Source organism: Arachis hypogaea, chromosome 15 (assembly GCF_003086295.3).
Source record: "Arachis hypogaea cultivar Tifrunner chromosome 15, arahy.Tifrunner.gnm2.J5K5, whole genome shotgun sequence".
In the NCBI taxonomy this organism is placed as follows: Eukaryota; Viridiplantae; Streptophyta; class Magnoliopsida; order Fabales; family Fabaceae; genus Arachis; species Arachis hypogaea.
Window position 1 is genome coordinate 2,150,331 of NC_092050.1, and position 22,824 is coordinate 2,173,154.

Below are 22,824 nucleotides of genomic sequence, written 5' to 3' on the forward strand. Positions count from 1 at the left end.
AAAAGTGAAGCAATTTGAAGGTATAAAATACAAACCTTATAAAAAGTTAGGATAGATTAAAATTTAATAAAAAAGTATTAAATAAAATCTTAAACAAGATTGTTGAGATTGGTTCAGAAATTTGAATGTCATTCAAGTTTTATGAACCTAAGAGGAGTGGGAATGATTTTACTCGTTCCCACAGACGGCGCCAATTGTTCTTGCTGAGTTTGGCCGGTGTATAGCTCGTCCGTCGATGAATGTCTTCAAGCTTCTCGTCGGGATGAGTTATACGTCGGCAAGGAGAGAACAAGGGGGTGCGTACCTGCAAAAGACACTCCGACGCTCAAGTCAGTAAGTGTTTAAGAGGTATATAATAATTCTATGAATATAGAATGTAAGACATGAAATGAAAGTTATCATGTGTTATGTTGTGTTTATAATAATTCTATGAATATAGAATGTATTACATGATATAGAACTTATCATGTTACTCCTTGAGATTAGATATAGAAGATTTTTTTTATAGACATAGAATTGATGAATAAAATTGATATTATGATCGTTTGGTCATTAAGATAGAAATGATAGTCATTAAGTCGGTAATGAAAGTGTCAGTTACAAGCAAAAGAATGAATGATAATTAACGCCGAGTTATAACTCATAATGCATAATAAAGACTGAGTTATAAGGTGACGGATCATTAACCTTTCTAATTTTATTACATTATTTTATTTTAATATGCAAGATCAAACCTGAAGATTCCAGATATAGAAATATCTATTGAATCGGCTGAACTAAGTGTTGGCATGTAAGAGATTAATTATTAATTGTTAAAGGAAGATGTGGATTACCTAGTATTTGTTTTCTAAAAATCTATAATACGAGAATAGTATAAGCTGAAATATCCCTATGACTTTTTTATTATTATTTAAACTTGCTAGTACTAAAAAACACGGCATTGTAAGTTGTAACCTCAAATTTCTACTGAGCATTGTAGTACTTGGTGTGAAAAACGTGCCGGTCCCAGTATGCCTGTCCTTTCCATATGATTCCTCTTTCATGATTACCATGTCCATGTTACATTAAATGTGCCATCAATGTGTTTATTTCCCACCCACTTGTCTGACACCTCTTATGTGTAGTCTCACCTTCTCAATTAATGCACCAATTGCTAACTCACGTAGTTGCTCTTGGATCTTCTACCATACCTCTAATTTGAACGGAAATTATTATTTATATGGAAAAAATAGTATTGTTTTTTTTAGAATATTGATATTTGGTGGTTTTTAAAATTTTGAATGTTACACCAAAGTTTGTTCTATATCTAAAAAATTCAGTCATAAAATTTAATAATTAAGTGTTACACCAAAATTTATTCTATATTTAAAAAATTTAGCCAACAACAATTATATTTTCTGGTAACTTTCTTTTCATATATGACCTCCTTGCTATTTAAATGTTATCTTTCTCCATTTAAATGTTGTCTTTCTCGCATTATTTGTACAAATTAGTTCCCTCTTTGCACTTGACCGCAACTCTAAATCAAAGGTTTGAGGGTCCCAGAAGTTATTTTGGGTAAATTTTTGAAACTACTACAACTGCAAAGCTTGTTTTCTAAGTTAATAATTTTAGGAATTTATCATCTTCTTAGTCTGTTATGCTTCAATTCCTATGCTATTTCTTAAATTCATAATGAAAGGAGACCAATTAAAAGAGAAACTTACAAACCACTACCAACTTTACTGTTGAAATAATAATGTTTAGACAGACTGACTCAAAAAAAGTTATTTATTTATCGAAAATGTTTAATAACAAAAAAAAATTAGTCAAAAATAGCCGTAACTTATCTTATTTAACATTAATTAATTGTTGCGACCTAGTATTACTATTTATTTATTTTGTTATAAATAAATTAAGAGAAACACGTTTTTGTTGTGTTCCAAGTGTAAGCAGTGAATTTAGATTAAATAAAGTATATATTTTAACAGTTAATGAGCCCAACGCTTTAGGGTGAATTTGGTAAACACGTTAAAAAAGTACGTTAGAGCTTCTTGAAAGTTTCAATTTTTTATTTGGCCAATTTTCTTTTCTACAAACGCATAAGTCCGTTGCACTAACGTTATTTTAGCCACTACATTCAATATTTATTTTTCTTTCACCAACTTTATCCTTTATACATGTTATTGTATTATTTATAAAATTTTTATTATTTCTCTCTATATGAACTCTTTTTTATTATTTATTATTTATATTTTTTATTAATTTTTTATTTGACATTATATATTTTTATAGTTATAATTTTTGTGTATTATATTTATTATTATCTTTTTTATAATAGAATTTATTAATTCCATTAGATAAAATAAATTAAACAAAAATTAACCATAAATAAATAATAGTTAAAAATTATAACGTACTAACAAAAAGTACTAAGAGTATTAAAAATATAATATATAAAAAACATATAAGAAAAAAGTATAAAAAAAATTAAACATGTATAAAAAAAATAACATTATAATTTAATATCATGTCTTTTTAAGTAATTATCTATCTAAAAGTGATTTTAACTAATATTATCCAAACAATATTTATTTTATGAAAAAGTCTAGGGAGTCACAACTTTAATAAATTCTGGCCAGCATGTAACCAGCAAAATAAAGTGAGCAATTGGATGAAATCTCACATCAATCTCATACCATTAAAATTATCATTAATGGCTATTTGATGGCTACAAATCACAAAAGTTGCTGGTCCCCTAGCACTCCTCTTATTTTATCAAAATCAATTTTGGTATAGAGTTGCCAAACATAAATTATGTTGACTCAAACTTACTTCTACCCAAAATCAATTCTATAAAATCACTTTTATTCAAACTCCAGTTTGATAAACCACAATCCAAACACACACTTAAACTTATTATTATCTTTATTGGTTAACTGCTGACCAAATTTTAATAAAAATGTTGGTTCCTAAATTTTCTCAAATTTTGGGTTCTCTCTAATTACTTTAAGCTCAACTTATTTTATACTAGAATGAGATCCACGCAATGCGCGGATGGTAAATTAATGTTAGTATATAATAAATATTAAAAATTATTATGTTTTGTAGAATTAAATTAAATATGTCTAAACTAAAATTAAATTTGAAAGGTATTTTGTTTAAAATAATTTGTAGTACAAAAAATTTAGATGTTAGAATTGTATAAAGTGACATTTTTATTTGGTGGTTTGATTTTTGCATTTTTTTTAGTTGATTGACTTAGTCTTCTTATATGTGCTTGTCCTCCTTTTTTTATTAGTTATTGTTAGAGTTGTTGCTTTTTTCTTTCTGTCGTAGGTTCCTATGAAGTTATGTTTTTTATGAATTGTTGAGTTATATACACTTTCTATTATGTTGTTTGTTCCATCTTTGCATGTATGTTCTTTTTTTGAAGATGTGTATTGAATTTGTATGGTTTTTTTCTCCTTAATTTCTTGATATAGTTTTCCAATGACATCTACAATAAAAAAAACAAAAATGTGTAGAATTTTTTTAATAAGTTATTTTTAATAAGAATAATTGAAATAGTATAAAGTGAAATTACCTGTTAGTATTTTTTTTTACCCACTCTCAGACAATATCTCAAGTGATGCAAATTCAAAATAGTGTTAAAAAATGTTTAAAATTGGATCTTTAATTTCTTTCACAACAGTTTTGAGTAAAAGGTTTGCTTTCATTGTACCTTTAATTAGTCTATACAAATTATTTGCATCTTCTATTTTTAAATTTTTTATAGTATAGACTTTTCCTTCTTGTAACAAATGTTTGAAATTGTTCATCATATTTCTCTTCAAAATTACATGAAGATGTGTTTCCTGCAGTGTTAGTAAATCATAATTAATAATTGGTTAAAAAGGAACAATAAATAGCATTTTGAAAGAAGTATAATTTTAACGATATTAAAATACAATTATATATAAAGTATTATAAAATAATATAAAAAGTTTAAAAAGCCAAAATAATTAAAGTATTTTTTCGTAAATTTAATTTAAAAATATAATAAATATGTTTGTTTTGTACATTTTCATCCAATATAATCATTTCTAAGTAAAGAGACTCTTCTTCATTTGTGGGTGTTAATGTTTCCTATAGAGGAACCACGCAAACTTTGATAAACTAATTGTCTGTTTGTTTGGTAATATTGTCCAAAGAATGATGCTCTATTGAGTAAGTTTGAGATGTTGTGTAGTGTGAAAATAAATTTTTTGTGCTAAGTTTGATGTTATTTGAAGAATAGTGATAAGAGATTTATATAAGTAGTTTAAATAGTATGAAATTTGAATATTTGTAACCTAAAATTTATTATGATTAATAGATTATTATGACATTTGTAATATGGATGTTTATTAAGAATAAATTGTTTATAACAGTAAGATATAATAAATATAGGGATATCAATTCTTATAGGTTACAAATTTGGTTAGACACTATTAATTTCTAATTATTATCATTGGTAATTTTGCAGCCTAATTTGCATATATTTCTATTACTTGTATAATTTTTTGTATATATATATATATATATATATATATATATATATATATATATATATATATATAATTTTTTTTACTGATTTGGAAATAGTTGGTTTGGCAAAAATTGAGTGATTAATTCTAAAGTTTTGCCAAGTAAACGATGATGCTGACATGACATTAGTAGGAAGAGAAAGATATCCTAAAAGTAATGTGGATAGTGATAAGAGATTTATATAAATAGTTCAAATAGTATTAAATTTGAATATTTGTAACGTAAAATTTATTATGATTAATAGATTATTATGACATTTGTAATATGGATATTTATTAAGAATAGATTGTTTATAATTATAACAGTAAGATATAATAAATATGAGGATATCAATTTTTGTAGGCTACAAATTTGGTTAGACACTATTAGTTTCTAATTATTGTCATTCGTAATTTTGCAGCCTAATTTGCATAGATTCTAAAGTTTTGCTAAGTAAGCGATTTTACTGATGACATTAGTAGGAAGAGAAAAATGTCATAAGAATAATGTGGGTAAACTTATCCATCTACTTTTATATTTTAAGAATAGATTGTATGCTTTTCACTTGAAATGAGGAAGCTATATAACCTTTTATTTAGTTTCTTCAACCTTTTTTCTGTCAAGTTCTTTAAGATATTAAAACACAATGCTTGGGATGAGAAATTTTTTGCTGTGAAACAAAACTTCATACTTGTAAAGAACTTATTGTGGTGTGCCTTATTATTTTGGGTAAACTTCATACTTAAGATTATTTATTTATTTAGTTTTTTCAACCTCTCCCTGTCAAAGTTCTTTAAGATATTAAAACACAATACTTGGGATGAGAAATTTTTAGCTGTAAAACAAAACATCATACTTGTAAATAATAAGGCACACCACAATAAAGAGAAAATATTATCTAGAAAAAAAAAACATGAATCAAAACTATGATTGACTTTGAATTTATGAATGGTTCATTTGCTGTTTAAATTAGCTTCAATTATATTTTCTGTTTTCCACCCCATCTAAAGAAGGACATGCAAGAAATATGCAAATTGCTAAGTCCAATATTTATGTTGATATATTCTCTTTTTATGTATTGTAGAAAAAGGATAAGGAAGGAGAAGCCATTTATAAAAGTTTGTGTAATATGGCGGATAGCACAAGATTTTTGAGAAAGGAGTATCACTATTCCTATGTGCTTTTCATTTTAACAGTGATATATAAAATCTAATGGGAATCTAGCTAGAACTTGCACTGATGTTGAAAATTTTACAAAATGATTGTTTTGAAGTTACAAATAGTATGGAATAAAATATGAAACTGAAAGTGTATTATTGAAAATGCCAGAGTTAAAAAATTCCAGTAATCATTTATGTTGGAGCATTATGGAAAAAATGCATCAAACAAATACTACATGACATTGAAGGAATTTCTTCAGCTTGGTGCAGAACAAATTATAACGAAAGTATTTTAAAACAAGTCATGTGAAATTGTCTAATGAACTTCTGAAGTCAATTTTTTTTAGCTAGAAAATTCTTAATTGTGCTAGATGATTCTGGAATAAAAATCCAGATAATTGGTGTGTTAAAAGAAGAAAGGAATGAGTGAGACTGTTGTGTTGGTAAAGAAAAGAAAAGTGTGTTTAAAAAAATGTGAGCAAAAAATATTTGTTTATAAGAGGCATCTTTTAAATAAGCTCGTGAAGTCAATTTCTGTATTACTTGTGTTAATGTTATTTACAAGTCTCAATTATGTTTCGTATTTTTGGTCCAACAATTACAAATCATTATTATCTTATAACTAATTTTTTGTCTTGTATTCAAGCACGACTTCACCAAGTCAAGGACCATGGCCACCAGGCCCACCACAAAAGCTGTCACTGATTGATTGCTGTATACATCAAAAGGTGGCATGTCAGGTTTACATGATAAGCCATGTGAATTGGTCTCCAAGACCATAAACTCATCAAGTCAATTTCTCTATTATTTGAGGGTGGATGCTACGCCAAGGAAGAGAAATTTTTTCTACATGTGAGGAATTTATGTGGAGACCTAACATTTATTTAAGTGTCTTCCTGTAAATTGCAGTTTTATCATTAAGCAAATCAGTACAAAACAAAAAGAGTTTTATTCTTTGTTTAACTTAATAAAATGCTAACGACCAATTCTTCAATGTATATATTCTTACAAAATAATTAAGGCCACAAAGACCAAATAATAATAATAATAATAATAATAATAATAATAATAATAATAATAATAATAATAATAATAATAATAATAATAATAATAATAATAATAATAATAATAGTTAAATCATTTTAAAAAAGAAAAAACAAATCTGGGAGACATCAGTAACATGCTTGAGTTTGTGTATTGCAGATTTCCCTGAATTACATGTTCATTATTCCATTAATCTGAGAGCACATTCTAATCTTACTTTAGTTTCCCTCCTTCACTGTTAATTCTTAATTTGCAATGATGATAGCCTAAGCAATAGTCAAAAGTTCAAAGGATATAGAGAACTTGGGTTATAGCAGGGCTTAGAGTTATATGTTAGTTAGTTTGTTGTTGTTATGATCAAAATAGTAGCAATGACTTCAAATTTGTAATAAGATGATGTTGTTCTTCTTTTGCCTTTTTAAGATGCATTGTTATTTCTTTGAACGAACAATTTTAATACACCCTTTCTGCTAAGAGGAACATGAGTTTAGCAACCAGATATTTATAGTGGCATAAGAGATAAGACCATAAATTAAAAGTCTAGAAGCCAATCATTTTATGAACCACGAAGGATGACAAAGCTTTGATATTGTGTTTGAAAATGAGTGATATTTTAAATTGGTGTTTAATAATTTTTATATTAGATAAATCAGTCATTAACAAATTAGTTTTTGATTTAGAATATTAGTCAAATTATTCTTTATTAAAATAAGTAGATAATTTAGTTCCACATATTTAAAATTTTCAAATAATTTATGTCTCCATAGATTCTGTAACTCCAATTTGAGATATATAATGTTCCATTTATTTCAAGAATTATTGTTGTTGTTGTGTTTCATACATTCTTCAAGCTTAAGAATATCTATTTAGAAAATCATTATCAGAAATATTACTTTGGTAATGGCCAAAGAGCTCTACAAGAAATATATTCTGCCAGTGCTATGAACAACACCCTTTCTGCTATTTGGTACTAATCAAATGGGTTTTGAGTAGTTAATCCTTGGGAATACTCGCTTCCAATTATTTCATTGATTTTAAACCAACATATCTAACTTTTAGAGACATAATTTAGCTTTTTTAGTCTATCTTTCTTCTGTCTATTGTTTAGAATTTCAGTATTTGTATTTGAAAATTTTTATAATTAATATTAAATTCAACATTCTACTACTTTGATTCATTGTCATAAATCAATAACCAAGAATATCAGTCTGGCTCAAATTTATCAAAAATGAATAGAAACGGAACACAGTCACATGCTTCAGTCATAACTCATAACCAATGTCCAATTGAAATGCACAATTAATCATCTGAGTGGTAATGTTGTTGCTTTCATTCTCAAATTACTTAACAGGATGTGAGGGATGTGAGCAATGTATGGCCAATCCTCTCAAATGCGTTAAACTCTTGAAAAGGTCTTGTACGCAATGCATGGAGAGAATATGATGTAAAATCAATGTTTGTATGTAATAGATCTCCTTTGTTGCCAGTTCTCAAGGTATTCTCATTTAACTCCTTAGGAAAGCCAAAGTAACTTATATGATGGACCCTTCTTCACAAATTGGTCAAGCTTGCAGACTCATGGATGATTCATTCATTCTGTGACAAAGTTGAAAACCAAGAATGAGTCAAGTTCAAATTTATATCAAAATGAAGATTTGGTAACAATAATCTGATTTTTTTAAGTTATATAGAAAATTTTCATATACATATATTCTTTATTTGGCATCAAATGTGTCGGAAACTCCTCTTTCTCCCTTTCTTCTTTTATCTTAATTTTGTTGTGTAATATCCAGGATAATTCACGTGAAGAAATCAAAGTTTTAAATATCACAGGAAGCATATGATATGAAATGTTATGTACTTGCAACAATATTTAGGCACATAATAATCACAAAGTATTGTCACTTTTCTTGGTCCTTAGAAACGTTGTTTGCATTCTTTCTCATAAACCCTTGTTTTCAGTCAATTCTGCATCATTGCAATTTTGGTTTTACATAAATTATACATATCTGATTGCAGTTTTGGTTTTCAGTGCTCAAATAAACTGCTCAAGCTTTAAAGTTCCTATATATTGAAGGCCAAATCTATTCACATGCAATATAATTTGCCAAATAAGACTTTGTTCAACTAAGCTCAGTTTGCTTAAAATCCTTGAAACTATTTTGATTATAGCAATAATGAAACTAAAACATAAAAGATCTAAGCCTTGTTAAATATTGTTGCAGCCACCATCACTGTCAGCATCCTAATACCCAAATTTGTAATTGAAAAATAGTTAGTTGGAGGTTTCCCTGCAATTCAGCTATGTGAAACTTTTCTTAACCACAAATCCACAATAAGCCATCTGAAAATAGTATATATAGAAATAGAATCCAATTTGAATCAATATACTATGATGGTACATATTACAGTGTTTTAGGAACCCTAGTCTTTTTTCCATCAAATAAAGTGTACAAAAATAACTGTCCAATACAGTTTCCATCACAAACTAATGTAGTACCACTCATGAATAATTAACAAATAGGTCAACATATTCAGAATATAAAATTCTAAAACGCAATGTTAAGTCAAAAGACATTGGCAAAAACACAGCAGAGCCAAGTTTTGTTGAGGGGGAGAATATGAGTTGGTTGGTGCTTCCGTGCAATTAACAGCAAAAGGTTTCTTCCAATATGTGTGATCGTATGTATGCATGCATGCATATACTGCCACCTTATCCTGATCTGAAAAAAGAAGAGAAAAAGCCTCACTGTGGCTGAACAGAAAATATTCATGTTACAGAATGAAGCAAAAGTAAGTTTATGCTTACACATACATTATGAAGGCCGCGAGTGAGCTTGGTACTGTGTTCCTCCCAAATTAATGACCTAAACATGTGATATCTGAGTGCTAATCTTGCTTCTGCTTATGGAGATCTTCAACCATTTCGTCAAATGCAAAATTTGGAGGTTTTGATATGTTTAACCTCCTCAAACTCCATTTGAATTTGGCAATTTCTGTCAAGTATTTCAAACATGAGTACAAGAAGGCAGGGTCATGGAATAAAAGAAAAGAAAACAAGAGAAGGAGTTGAATTTACCCCAACATGTATGTTTCAGTTGCTGCGTGGGAATCAACTGAACGTGTGGAACGTGAGCAATGTTTGGCCAATCTTGCCCTGTCTCTCTCTGGCATCGCTGCTCCAGCCCAGCACATTTCTCAATTGTGAGGGAACGCAAGTTTGTCAGGTTTCGAAAGCTACTTGGAAGTGACTTTATCCTTGGAGAGAGACGAATGACTAAGCGTTGCAGAGAAGTCATATCTCCCAACCACTCTGGCAATGAATCCACTTCATCTAGAATCAGAATTTTGAGGGATGGGATACATTGAAGACCTTCTGGTACTCTACCATTGATAAAAGCATCATGGAGGGCAGTTAGCTTATTCATGTTAGTTGGCAGAGTCCTCAATTCTGGGCAAAACATGATACGAAGGGACTCAAGACAAGTTAGGTGTTCCACAGCACTAGACAAGGATTTTAGTCTTGGACAATGGTAAATGCCCAATCTTCGAAGAGAACTCAATCCTTGAAAAACATTCTCTGCCAAGGACTCAAGCTCATCACAACCAAAAATATCGAGTTTCTGGAGTGAGCTGAGGGTGCCCAGTTCTTGACGTAAAACCTTCAGCTTGGGAAAGCTACTAATCCTGAGCTGTTTAACATAACGCAAACTCAGAAAGATTTCTTCCGGAAAGGAAGCCACGCCTTCATTGTCAGATTTCAATCCTTCAATTGCAAGTACCTCCACGGATTGAAGGAGTGGCAACTTCATATTGGGGCTGCATGGAATGGTTACTTTGGAAACAAGTGGGAGCATCTCTACTCCTTCGTCCCTTACAATCCTCTCTAACTTTGGCAACTCTATCAAAGTTAGCTCCTTTAGGGACTTAAAGGCCACCTTCTCCTCCACTCCATCATACGAGTCTTCATCAATGCACTTCACATCTTTCATACCACATACATAAAGACCTTCTAAATGTGGTAATTTACCAAGTGGAGGAATCTGCTCACAGTTGTTGCAATCAAATAGTATAACGTTAACTAAGCTTGAAAAGATGTTAGTATTTCTCAACCAACCAGGGAATTGTGATCCCCTATAACCATTAATCCCTAAATTCTTGAGATTAGGGGGAGGCTCAAGGGCTTCAAGTACTCTCTCCGGACTAATGCATAACGAATTAGAATTAGAATCAGAATTCCAAGACAAATATAAATAACTCAGCTCCCTCTTACTCATCAAATTAGCCTCTCTAGCATCACGTTCGCTCTGGACATTCTCGAGACCTTTAAAGTGTAGTCTATCACCAAGCTGTAAATCATGTAACTCTGCTAAGCCATGTTTGGCTTTTGAATCCACAATAAAAATATTCAGTGTTTTCAGTTGTTTCAACTCCCCCATTTTCGGAGGCATTTCTACTAATGACCGACATCCTTCAATTAAGAGATGCCTGAGATCCTTCAGCTTCAATATGTGTTTGGACAGACAAGTAAGAAAATGGCATTGTTCTAGCTTTAGAATTTGCAATTTTTGCAGCCTAGAAACACATTTTGGCAACTTTGTAATGTAACTATTGTAAATATTCAAGTACCTCAAATGTGTTAAACTTTTCAGTGCTGAGAGTTCAGAAGATCGTGTACGCAATGCTCGGAGAGAATTACATAACTGCACTTTACGCAAAACCAATGCTGGAAATCCATCGAGGAGATTGCTAATTGCTGGATCAAGATCAATAAAAGTCCTCAAGGACTCAATATTCTTCAAGGTATGCTGATTTAACTCGGGCAAGCCAAAGTAACTTACATGGTGGACCCTTCTTGACAAATTGGTCAAGCTTGCAGAGTCATCATAAGCTTTATACTCTTCTCCCACTATGGAGTGGGCAAGATCAAGGAATAAGTCATGGATCTTGAAGGTGGTGTTTCCAAACTTGTCAGTCGATACTTCTTGAAAAAATGATCTCTGGAGCAGCTCCTCCCATTGCTGGTTACCAACATCTTCAACCTCCAAATGCCCTTTGGATTTAATTAGTCCATTGGCCATCCAAAGATGAATTAGCTGTTCCTTTGAGATTTGAAAATCTTCAGGATAGAGAGCACAAAAACAAAAGCATTGCCGTGATGATGGCTTCAAATGAAAATAACTTATTCTCAAAGCACCCATGACAGCATCAATGTCCCAAAACTTACTTTCCAACACATTGAGCCATTGTTTTTCCTCTCTTTTATTACGCAAAAGGCTTCCAACAACTTTGGATGCAAGGGGATTACCCACACATCTCCTGACGATTTCCTTGCCAATCTCCACCAGCTTTGCAGGCTGCTCCTTGTTTGGACCAAATGCATAGTGTGTGAACAATGACCAATTCTCATCCTTAGGTAATGGCTGTAAGTGATGAGTAGGGCATGTTTCCATGACAGATGCAACAATCTGATCACGTGTCGTGACCAAAATTGAAACACTTTTGGTTCCTCCATAATGCAACACGGACTTTAAGTCTTCCCATTTGATATTGTCCCACACATCATCTAGAACAAGCAAACACCGTTTGTCCAGCAACACTTGTTGAACTTTGTTTTGCATTGCTTCTAAAGTGGAGAGGTTTGGGTTCACTCCGGTGGAGGATTCTACAATGGACTGTAGAATTCTCATCATATTGAAGTTTGTGGTAACACAAACCCAAATTCTCAAATCAAAATGCTGGATCACCCTCTCGTCATTGAAGACCCATCGAGCAAGTGTTGTTTTCCCAAGTCCTGCCATGCCAACAATGGGATACACAGAGAGGCCATCAATGCTACTGGCATGCTCTGTGAAAAAATCTACAATCTTGTGTTTATCTTGGTCTCTTCCATACATCTGGTGCTCAGGGATGGCAGAACCAGTTAGCCTCTGATCATCATCTTCTTGTTGCCTCTGTCTGACTCCCAAAGGCAGCTGAAACCTTCTCCTATCATCATCAATACGCTGGAACCTCTTGACCATGTCTTTCATCCTCTTGCTGATAGCATGACGAAACAAAATAGTCTTGGGTTGGAAGCGGGCTAACCACCCTTCACTTTGAAGTCGATTGGATTCCATTGAACAATCTTCCAAGATATCTTCCAACACGTGCATGGCATCGGAAAGCTTTTTCAGCCAGTCCTTTATGGCATGGCTTTTGAATTGCTCCTCTGCAGCATCTTGGAACAATGCACGGATTGCCTGGAGATTATTAGACAGCTCTTGGATCTGTGAGTCAACACCGGAAAGTGCTGCAATCTCTTTCTTAACAAAAGTGTTCAAGTTTCCAATGAGAATTCCAAGCAAAGCATCAGTTGCCATTTTCAGAGATGAAAGCAAGGATATGTGTAAGTTTAGTGAGGGATAGTTTGGATTTGCACAATGTCAACACCACTCTCAATGTAATCCATCATTGCTTCTCAGACAATCAACCATTACAGAGGGATTCCTACTTGCTGTTTGAGGAAAGCATAGAAAGATTCTTACTCAAAGTATATCAGTTAGCTACTTTTGATATTAAAATCATTTTTAAAGGAAGGTTACCTAACAGCCTTTCATCATTCTCATACAACTTTACTTTGTTCCTTCTCTTTTCTCTGGTTCCAAGCTAAGAATACAAGAATTTAGGCATGGTCTTCCTTCCCTTTTCCATAGTTAGAAGCTAAGAATATTCGTATCTCTTGTTTACAATATCTCTCTCTATGGAATAAACAAATTCTGTTCGCAATGAGATATTTCTTGTAGAGCTTTTTGGCCATTACCAAAGTAATATTTCTGATAATGATTTTCTAAATAGATATTCATAAGCTTGAAGAATGTATGAAACACAACAACAACAATAATTCTTGAAATAAATGGAACATTATATATCCCAAATTGGAGTTACACAAGCTATGGAGACATAAATTATTTGAAAATTTTAAATATGTGGAACTAAATTATCTACTTATCTATTCTTCTATTCTTAATATATAAAAGTAGATACATAAGCATGCACCACATTACTTTTGAGACATTTCTTTTCTCCTACTAATGCCATGTCAGCAATATTACTTACTTGGCACAACTTTAGAATCAACCACTCAATTCTTGCCAAATCAACTATTATTTCCAAATCAGCAAAAAAATAAAATATACAAATAAAAAACTAAAATATAGAATCCAATAACTTTGTAACCTCCAAATACATTGAATTCATATTCCTATATTTATTATATTTTACCCTTATAAACAATACAATAAATTTATAACCGCAACAATTAATTTATAACTTAAAAGTTTAAAAATGAAAATTATATTTTATTATTATAATTATGTTTATTATAATCATTTTAATTTTTGCCAATGAGTTGTACCTCAAATGGCATAGTCTCCCATATTAGTCGCGAATTCGAGTCTCTATTTTTGGTAAAAAAAATAATCATTTTAATTTTTAGAAGTAACACTAGGTACAAAGAACTATTATTGTAGTTTTTACTTATTATTAAATACAAATTCTATTTTATTTTACCAATATATATTTTGAAAAGAATATTTGAAAACTAAAAAAAAAAACAAATTTATTAAAAGAGTATCAAAACGGAACCAAAAAATATGATATTAGACATACATTTTCATATTAGATACAAATAAAAAACTAAAAAATAGAATCCAATAAATTTGTAACCTCCAAATACATTGAATTCATGTTCCTATATTTATTATATCTTACCGTTATAAACAATACAATAAATTTATAACCGCAACAATTAATTTATTAATTTTTATAAATAACTCACTAAAGGTAATAAACATCCATATTACAAATGTCATAATAATATTATTAATCATAATAAATTTTACGTTATAAGTATTTAAATTTCATGCCATTTAAACCACATATATAAGAATTTAGCACAAAAAAATTTATTTTCGAACTGCAATGAGAATCTGATGATCAGCTATGAAAAAAAAAATTACAACATGCATCATACATTCATACTTACTCAAATATCATATACCTAATGATAACATAAATTGAATATTGGAATAGGATGAAGGTTGTGGTAGGCTTAGAGAAGGGGGGTTGAATCTATGCATTCCTTTTAAGTTGCTGTTATTACCCTTTTAAACAAATTTGCAATTCTGATTCTGTTTGAACTCAGCAGCGGAAATTTATGAGACAATTTATTTTTGTCTCATGAATATCAGAAAACAGAACACAGCAGAGAAGAGAAAAGCTAACACCAGCATGTATCCTGGTTCGGTTGCCTTGTGCTATGCAACCTACATCCAGTCTCCTCCACAACTATGGAAGAATTTCACTATAGTTAACAGTATTACATACACCAATAACACAGGATTGACCCAATTCTTTCACACTCAAGTTCTAACCTAACTTGACATTGGCTATGCTAATACCTAACTATTCACTCTTAGTGCTAACCCAACTAAGAAAGGGATACCTCACAGGTACAAGTTACAAGACATAAACACACCTAAAGAAATCAGAAAATAACTCTAGACTTTTCTCTCAAGTGTTTCACTCAACCTTTTTTTCACTCATGGCTTTTACTTGAGTTTCCTCACAATGCATTTTCTCACAAGAAATTACAGAACGATAAACATTGAAAAGTACATTACAATCTGTAAAACATGAAGGAGATTGACTTCATCAACAGCCTCTGTGCTATGCGAAAAACCAGATTAGCAAGCCTCTGATTCAGTTCTTCATACTGGCGGAATGCACCTTTGATTAGGTTACACTGTCCAGTTAGTTGAACTTCTTCAAAGAGCTCTCTCAGAACAAAACCTCTATTCACTGGTTTTCTCTCCTTGCTTTCTGAATGAACAGCAAGCTTCTTTTATCTCATTGCATGTGGCTGAGTTCTTCTTCCAAGGTCAACACCTTGAGCCTTGAGCTTCACCAACCCACTGTCTCACTTTTTTCCATTAAACCTCACAATGGAAACTTTGCTTTTGACTTCTCCAACTTGGCCGAAAGCCATATAAGAGTAACCGAATTTTCTTCCAATGGTCAACCAAATCTGAACCATAAAGATGCAACTTGGTCCCCAAGAATCTCTTGTGACCGTGGATTTGTAGCAGTGAAGAACAGAGATCAACTTTTCCTTGAATGCCATTTTCGGATAGAGCAGAGAGGTGGAAAGAAGGGATGAAGATCTGATGCATGCAAGATGAGATGGATTACCTTTAACCTAAGCTTGATTTGGATTAGATTTTCTGCTTTAGCTTCTGTGCTTCAAGCTTAGATTTTCTCTTTCTTGCTTCTTTGGTTACTGGCTTATGGAGGAAGCTTTTCTTCTCTTTCTCTTTCTTACTTTTCTGATGTCTTGATGTGACTTGATTAGAGAGGAGAGGAACGTTGCTTTGGTTGGAGCAAGATGGTGGGAAATTGAAAAACAATTTCGGGCTTGGATCGGGTTCTTCTCTACTTCAGCCCGTTGGTGCCTTGCTATGCTTCTTTGATGAATTTTGTTTGAGATGAATGACTTGGGCTTGTCTTTATTCACACTTACCATTCAGCCCATTAGCCTTGTTTTATTTTCCATTCAAATTGGGCTGTAATACAGATTTTGGCCTGCAATAATAAACAATTAGTTAATAAGTAAATATAATTAATCAACACTAATTATTTATTTTGTCCAAAAATAATGTTTGTCATCACTAATTAATTTTGTTAATTTCTTAACTCAACATAGGAAAAGATCTTCACAATTTTAGCAACTATAAACAAAATTGAGGACAAATTATGATGGAACTATATTAAATGTAAAAAGTGTCATAAGAAAGTATATAAAAAAAAAAGAAACAACTACATTTGTGACACATGTAATCAAACACCACAATATCCAACAATAAGATAACTCTATATACTTTTCATAATCTCATCTATCAAATTATTAGTTGCTAGCCCAATACTTATTTTAGGTTCAGAATTCAATTAAAGGTTTTAGATCAAAGTGTTACAACAACTTTTGTACTATTTGATGGCGACGCAAAAAATTTATTGGGCACAACTGCTTCAAATCTAATGATAGTTCAGAAAAATAATGACATTGAAGCACCACCCCATCAAGAGATTAAGGAGAAAGAAAACTATACAAGTTCAAGACTCATCTTCGAAAGAAGAACATACATACAAAGATGGAATCAAATAACATAATAGAAAGTGCATCAAACTCAACAATTCATAAAGAACATGTCTTCGTAAGAACCTACGACAAAAAGAAGAAAGCACCAACTCTAACAACCAACAAAAAAAGGAGGACGAGCGTCACATAAGATGACTAAGTCCATCAACTAAAACAAATGTAAAAATCAAACCACCAAATAAAAATGTCACTTTGTACAACTCCAACATCCAAATCTTTTGTACTACAAATTATTTAAAATAAAACACCTAAAATTTAGTTTCAATTTACACATATTTAATTTATTACTACAAAATATAACAATTTTTAATATTTATTATATACTATTATTAATTTACCGTCCCGCACATCGCGCGGGTCTCATTCTAGTTTTAATAAAGAATAATTTGTCTAATATTCTAAATCAAAAACTAATTTAAAGACCAATTTAAAATATCACTCATTTTCAAACACAATCTCAAAGCTTAGTAATTCTTCGTGGTTCATAAAATAATTGGTTGGGTCCCTTCTAATACATCCTTCTAGACTTCTAATTTATGGTCTTAATCTCTTACGCCACTATAAATACCTGATTGCTGAACTCATGTTCCTCTTAGCAAATATCAATGGCTTTGGATTCTCAAACCATATGAATTTCTGACTTCATTATACATTTATACCAGACTTCTAATTTGTGGTATATGACATTTATTTTATGTGATTTTTTGGTAATCAAGATAAAACTGTTCGTTCAAAGAAATAACAATGCATCTTAAAAAGAAAAAAGAAGAACATCATCATGTTATTACAAATTTGAAGTCATTGCTACTATTTTGATCATAAAAACAACAAACTAACTAACGTATAACTCCAAGCCCTGCTATAACCCAAGTTCTCTATATCCTATGAACTTTTGACTATTGCTTTAGCTATCATCACTCTATCATCATTGCGAAACCCACGACTGTAACTGAAAATAATTGGTTTCCCCTTGATCATTTCTATAAACTATGTTGAACATGTGAAAAATTTTCAAGCCAGCTGCATTGCAAGCGTATGAAGTTGAATATGCAAGGCCATGATTGGAAATTGGAACCATGCTACGATTAAAACGTCACATTCTGCAAATATGAGGCCACAAGTCGCGATAGCAATGACTTGTGCCAATATTTCCCCCCATAGGCTGAACCCCTGAATAAATAAACAAGAAGATCTGTAATTTTCTTGTAAGGAATCAATCAACAATCCAAAAATCAAAACACATCAACACATGAAAAGAATATGGTCAAGGAAGGATGCATGTAGATCTTATAGGCAACTTTGAAATACAATTTCTTGTACCTGGAAAAGTTCTGCTAGAATATTTGGTCATGTAAAAGAGGGTCATATGATTGAAGATATCACACACGTCTTATCCTAGCAATGAGTATTTTGAATTGTTTGCAATGGGGAAAAAGTTACAAACGTATAGAATCAGAAGGTGATTTTGTTACTTAAGACACGTTATATAAGTGAAATAATGTGAGGAATATATATAGCAGAAGCAGCAAATTAAGGATTAATAGTGAAGGAGGGAAACTAAACTAAGATTAGAATGCACTCCCAGATTAATGGAATAACATGTAATTCAGCGCAATCTGCAATACACAAACTCAAGCATGTTACTGAAGTAATCTATTATTCAGATAAATTGGTTCTTTAAAAAATATATCACTTTTAACTAAATTGAAATTCATTTTGAAAAGAATACAATATTTTCTTTTATTCATTTATGTTTCTTCTGCACTGTAACTGAATATTGACTCTAATAGATCTTACACATAAATCAGTTAAAAATCTCTTACCCAAACACCATCCATAAATCATCTCTTGAGCTTTGCCTAAATGGAAGCGGCTGTTGATTCAACATATTTATGGCAAAAAGGATATCATCCTGTGTTCCTGTTGATGTCAAAAAATCATATATCCGTCATAAGAGTTAATTGCGTTAAAACAAAACAAAAACAAAATGGAATTTGATCACATTAATAACAGGATGATAAAAATGCAACAGATAAGAGTACTAATATCTATCTGGAGTTCTATTTACAGTTTTACACAGAGTGTGAGAGAGCGATGGAATTCAATGCTAACCATTCCATCCAATGTTTCTGACCTCATGATCAGGGTTCAATCATCATCCATTTTCACATTTAGTACCAATAAAAGAGCCTATCAACCAGATGGTCAAATGTATAGAAATGACGACGACGTCGATCTCTTCTTAGCTGCCATGATCTCCATTTGGATGGATCTGATTTTATCTACTCACATTGATTAAGTTATAGTTATGAAAGGTGAGACAATAATTCACACGAACAGTTTGGACACAAACATAAATTAATGGTAAAAACAGAATAAAGGGATGAATTGATACCAGAAAATGTTTCTTCATGAATGGGAACCAGTTTGAATTGTGGGATGTGAGCAATGGCTTGCCAATCCTGTCCTGTTAATCTGGTGCATCGCTTCTGCAGCTCCTTATGGCACCCATCAATAGATAGCTCACGCAAGTTTGTCAGGTTTCGGAAGCTACTGGGCAGTGACCTTAACCTCACCCGGGTGAGTTCTAACTTTTGAAGAGAAGTTATTTCCCCCAACCACTCAGGAATTGAATTTGATTCATATACTTCCAAACTTTGGAGGGAAGGCACATGTTGTAAGCCTTCTGGCAATGTATCACAATGAGCAATGCAAACTCGACGAAGCGAAACTAATTTATTCATGCTACTCGGTAGAGTCACCAGCTTTGGACAAATCATGATATCAAGGCTCTCCAGACGAGTTAGATGTCCCACACCTTCAGGCAAGGATCTGAGCTTCTTACACGAATGAATTGTCAAACTTTGCAGAGAACACAGACCTTGCACCACATTCTTCGAAAATGATTCAAGTTCATCACCACCATAAATTTCTAACTTTTGTAGCGAGCTGAGGCTGCTTAATTCATGGGGTAATGCCTTGAGTTTATCGAAGCTTGAAATGCAGAGGGTCTTGACATGCTGCATATTCTGCCCAATTGCCTCTAGGATGGAAGCCATACCTTCACTATCACTATGATCAGAGTCTGACCCTGTTCCTTCAATCCAAATGTACTCTAGAGATGGAAGGAGTGGCAACTTAATCTTAGGAACACACGAGACCTTTAATTTAGAAAGAACTGGAAGCATTTCTACTCTTTCATCTCGTAACATCCCTTCCAAGTTTGGCAGGTTCGATAAGGTCAGGTGCTTCAACGACTTAAAAGCCTTCTCATCCACGCCATCATAAGAGTCATCATCAATGTACTTCACATCTTTCATTCCAGATACATAAAGAACAGTTAAATGTGGTAATTTACCCAGCGGAGGAAGGTGCTTGCAGTTCTTGCAATCACAGAGTATCACCATAACTAAGCTGGAAAGAATTGAAGTATTTTGCATCCAGCTAGGCAACTCTACTCCGGGGTAATCATTCATCCCAAAACTCTTGAGATTGGAGGGAGGCTCAAGGGCTTCAAGTATTCTCTCAGCATTGGCACCACACCTTGAATCAGAGGAGTCCCATGACAGGTATAAGTTTTCCAAGTTCTTCTTAGCACTCAAATTAGCATCTCTAGCATCACCCTCATTTATGACATTTTCAAGCCCCTTGATGTGTAGTTTGCCTCCAAGCTGTAAATCACGCAACTCTGATAACCCATGCCCTTCCTTTTTATCCACAATAAAAAGATTCAATGTTCTCAAACATTTCAAGTCGCCAATATTCGGAGGCATCTCTACTAATGAAGAACATTCTTCAATTAGGAGATGTCTAAGATCCTTCAATTGTGTTAAGTGTTTGGGCAAACAAGAAAGATCTAGACAGTCTTCTAACTTCAGAATCTGCAATTTTTGTAACCTCGAAACACATTCAGGCAGTGTTGTGATACAGCTGCTACGCAGATTCAGGTACCTCAAATGCGTTAAACTCTTCGGTGCTGAGAGTTGAGAAGCATTTGTACGTAGTGCACGGAGAGAATTGAATGGTGGCAACCCATTAAGATTGCGATGATGTAACGAGTAAAATATAGGCCAAGATAGACCAAGGCCCAATTAGGATAGTTTTATTAGTATTTGAATTACTATAAATAGATATAGTAGAAAGGTAATTGTAATCATGAATTGAGTAATGAATATAGTTCCTTTTTTGGAATTCCTTTCATGGAATTATCTCTCTCCCTCTTAATTCTCTCTAAATTCTCTCTGATTGATTAATTCTTCTCTATTCCTACATCATACCCCTTACATTGGTGCTCTCATTGACCACCATTTTTCCATTTTCTTGGTGGTTTGGCGATCTCACCTCCAATGGAACAAATTGGAAGTGTAGCTGAATATTTTACTGTCTTTTTGGGTTATGTTCAAAGAGTAAATTTGAATGATGCTGAAATATTGAAGACATTTCTCAATGGATTGGAAACTTATATCCATAGAGAAATTATCTTTGATGATCCTAAAACTCTTTCTGATGCATTTTATTTGGTAAAGTATTATGAAGAACGCTGGAGCAATCCATTTTCAGAAATTTCAAAGCCAAAATTATCAGCTCAGCACCAGATCCAGAAAAGTTCATCAACAAAAATTTCCTATCAATCACTGTATCAAAGTCCAGAATCCGCATTTCAAGCAAAAATTCAAATCCAGAATTCCATAGTAGACACCACAGAAAAATCATCAACAGAACAGGAAATCAGAAATTCAGAAGCAGAATCATCAATCCAAAGTCAAGATCAAGCGAAATTACAGACTGCGGATACAGATTTTACATCCTCAAGAATTCAACTATCTAATTCAATACCTCAACAACAGTTTTCAGCATCAACAACAGCACTTCCAGATCTGCGAAGGGAGCTTCAGATTCAAGAAACGACCTCCCTGAATGCCGGACCGCGACCTCTGAACGCCAGCGATCGTACGTGGAGGGAAACAGCAACCGTTGTGGAGGACGACGACGTCCACGTCGACAGAACCGCTCGGAGTAGTGACGGCAGGCTCAGCAAGGCCAACAGTGGCGCCGAGGACGGCGCCGTCGCGAAGGGGAAGGTGGATGACACAGATCTATGGGATCGGGAACCGACACCAAAGCCGCCTTGCAGGTTTACGGACGCGGGGGTCAGAGGCGGAGCAGCTGCAAGAAAGCCCGCACCAGAACCAAGACCACGGAAGACGAACGACGCGGTGGTAGCAAGCGGCGCCTCCGCGAAGGCAAAGCTCGCGACGACCCGAGTTGACGAAGCGGCGAAGGTTAGAAGAGGCGTTCTGTTTCGTTGTGTTCCCTCAATCGTGGCCAAACCACCACCACTCACGGTGGCGGTTTTTCCATGGGACCGCGAGCATAGATGCAGCACAGAGAAGAAGCGGGACGAGGTGTTGTCTCCGTGGGTGGCGATGGACCAAGCAGCAGCACAGGAGCCTACCCAGGCAAAGCAGACGGCGGAGATGCAGAGTGGTCAAGAGATGAGTGGTGGCTGTTTTGGGATGGTGCCCTCTCTTCAACAAGAGTCCAATTCACATCAACAAATAGATTTAGGCCTACCAAAAACTATTTTAAAAAGATGGAGGACCTAGTTTTTTTTAAACAATGGGATCCTGGAGGTTATTTCTATTTTAGACAGTAGAATAGAAATAAAAAAAGGAAAAGTATAGGAGAACAATAATCACAATGAACAATATAAACAATAGGGTTATAAATGTAAATTAATCATAAATTTAAGTAATGATATAATTAATTTAATTATACTAGTAACCATTTTTCAAAATTTAAAAGGATAAGTCAAAATGGATTTAATTATACTAATAACCATTTAATTATACCAACCTGAAAACCAGCACACCTTTCATATTCTAACCATATCTCCTA

General features: G+C 32.9%; 3 protein-coding genes across 11 annotated transcripts in view; 1 reads left to right on the top strand and 2 right to left on the bottom strand.

The window, feature by feature from the left end:
• Positions 1-22,824, top strand: part of LOC112747503 (disease resistance protein RGA2-like) — an 84,777-nt gene that overhangs the window by 49,266 nt on the left and 12,687 nt on the right. The window lies entirely within an intron of this gene.
• Positions 9,068-13,543, bottom strand: LOC112747505 (disease resistance protein RGA2-like). The gene is made up of 3 exons (XM_025795540.3): positions 9,811-13,543; positions 9,547-9,727; positions 9,068-9,454 (listed from the first exon to the last, which is right to left on the bottom strand). Exons 1-2 carry the CDS (start codon positions 13,091-13,093, stop codon positions 9,621-9,623), a joined length of 3,390 nt encoding a protein of 1,129 aa, XP_025651325.1. The 5' UTR covers positions 13,094-13,543; the 3' UTR covers positions 9,068-9,454; positions 9,547-9,620.
• Positions 17,656-22,544, bottom strand: LOC112747508 (putative disease resistance protein RGA3). Of its 9 annotated transcripts, none has more exons than XR_011872670.1 (5): positions 19,322-20,699; positions 19,061-19,208; positions 18,750-18,846; positions 18,490-18,542; positions 17,656-18,096 (listed from the first exon to the last, which is right to left on the bottom strand). XR_011872670.1 is itself a non-coding variant. In XM_029293059.2 (4 exons), exons 1-3 carry the CDS (start codon positions 20,697-20,699, stop codon positions 18,533-18,535), a joined length of 1,485 nt encoding a protein of 494 aa, XP_029148892.1. In that variant the 3' UTR covers positions 17,656-18,096; positions 18,490-18,532. The 9 variants fall into 9 exon arrangements, 2 of the variants coding, with proteins under 2 accessions (XP_029148892.1, XP_029148891.1); XR_011872671.1 differs by having other exon boundaries at positions 18,247-18,542; XR_011872667.1 differs by having other exon boundaries at positions 19,039-19,208.

Coding starts and splice junctions, on each gene's coding strand:
- LOC112747505 (XM_025795540.3), bottom strand. CDS start 13,093: ATGGCAACTGATGCTTTGCTTGGAATTCTCATTGGAAACTTGAACACT. Junction 9,728..9,810: donor ACTGAAACATACATGTTGGG/GTAAATTCAACT, acceptor AATACTTGACAG/AAATTGCCAAATTCAAATGG.
- LOC112747508 (XM_029293058.2), bottom strand. CDS start 20,699: ATGCCTCCGAATATTGGCGACTTGAAATGTTTGAGAACATTGAATCTT. Junction 18,847..19,321: donor TCATGAAGAAACATTTTCTG/GTATCAATTCAT, acceptor TGACATCAACAG/GAACACAGGATGATATCCTT. Junction 18,097..18,749: donor GATTTATGGATGGTGTTTGG/GTAAGAGATTTT, acceptor TTATTTATTCAG/GGGTTCAGCCTATGGGGGGA.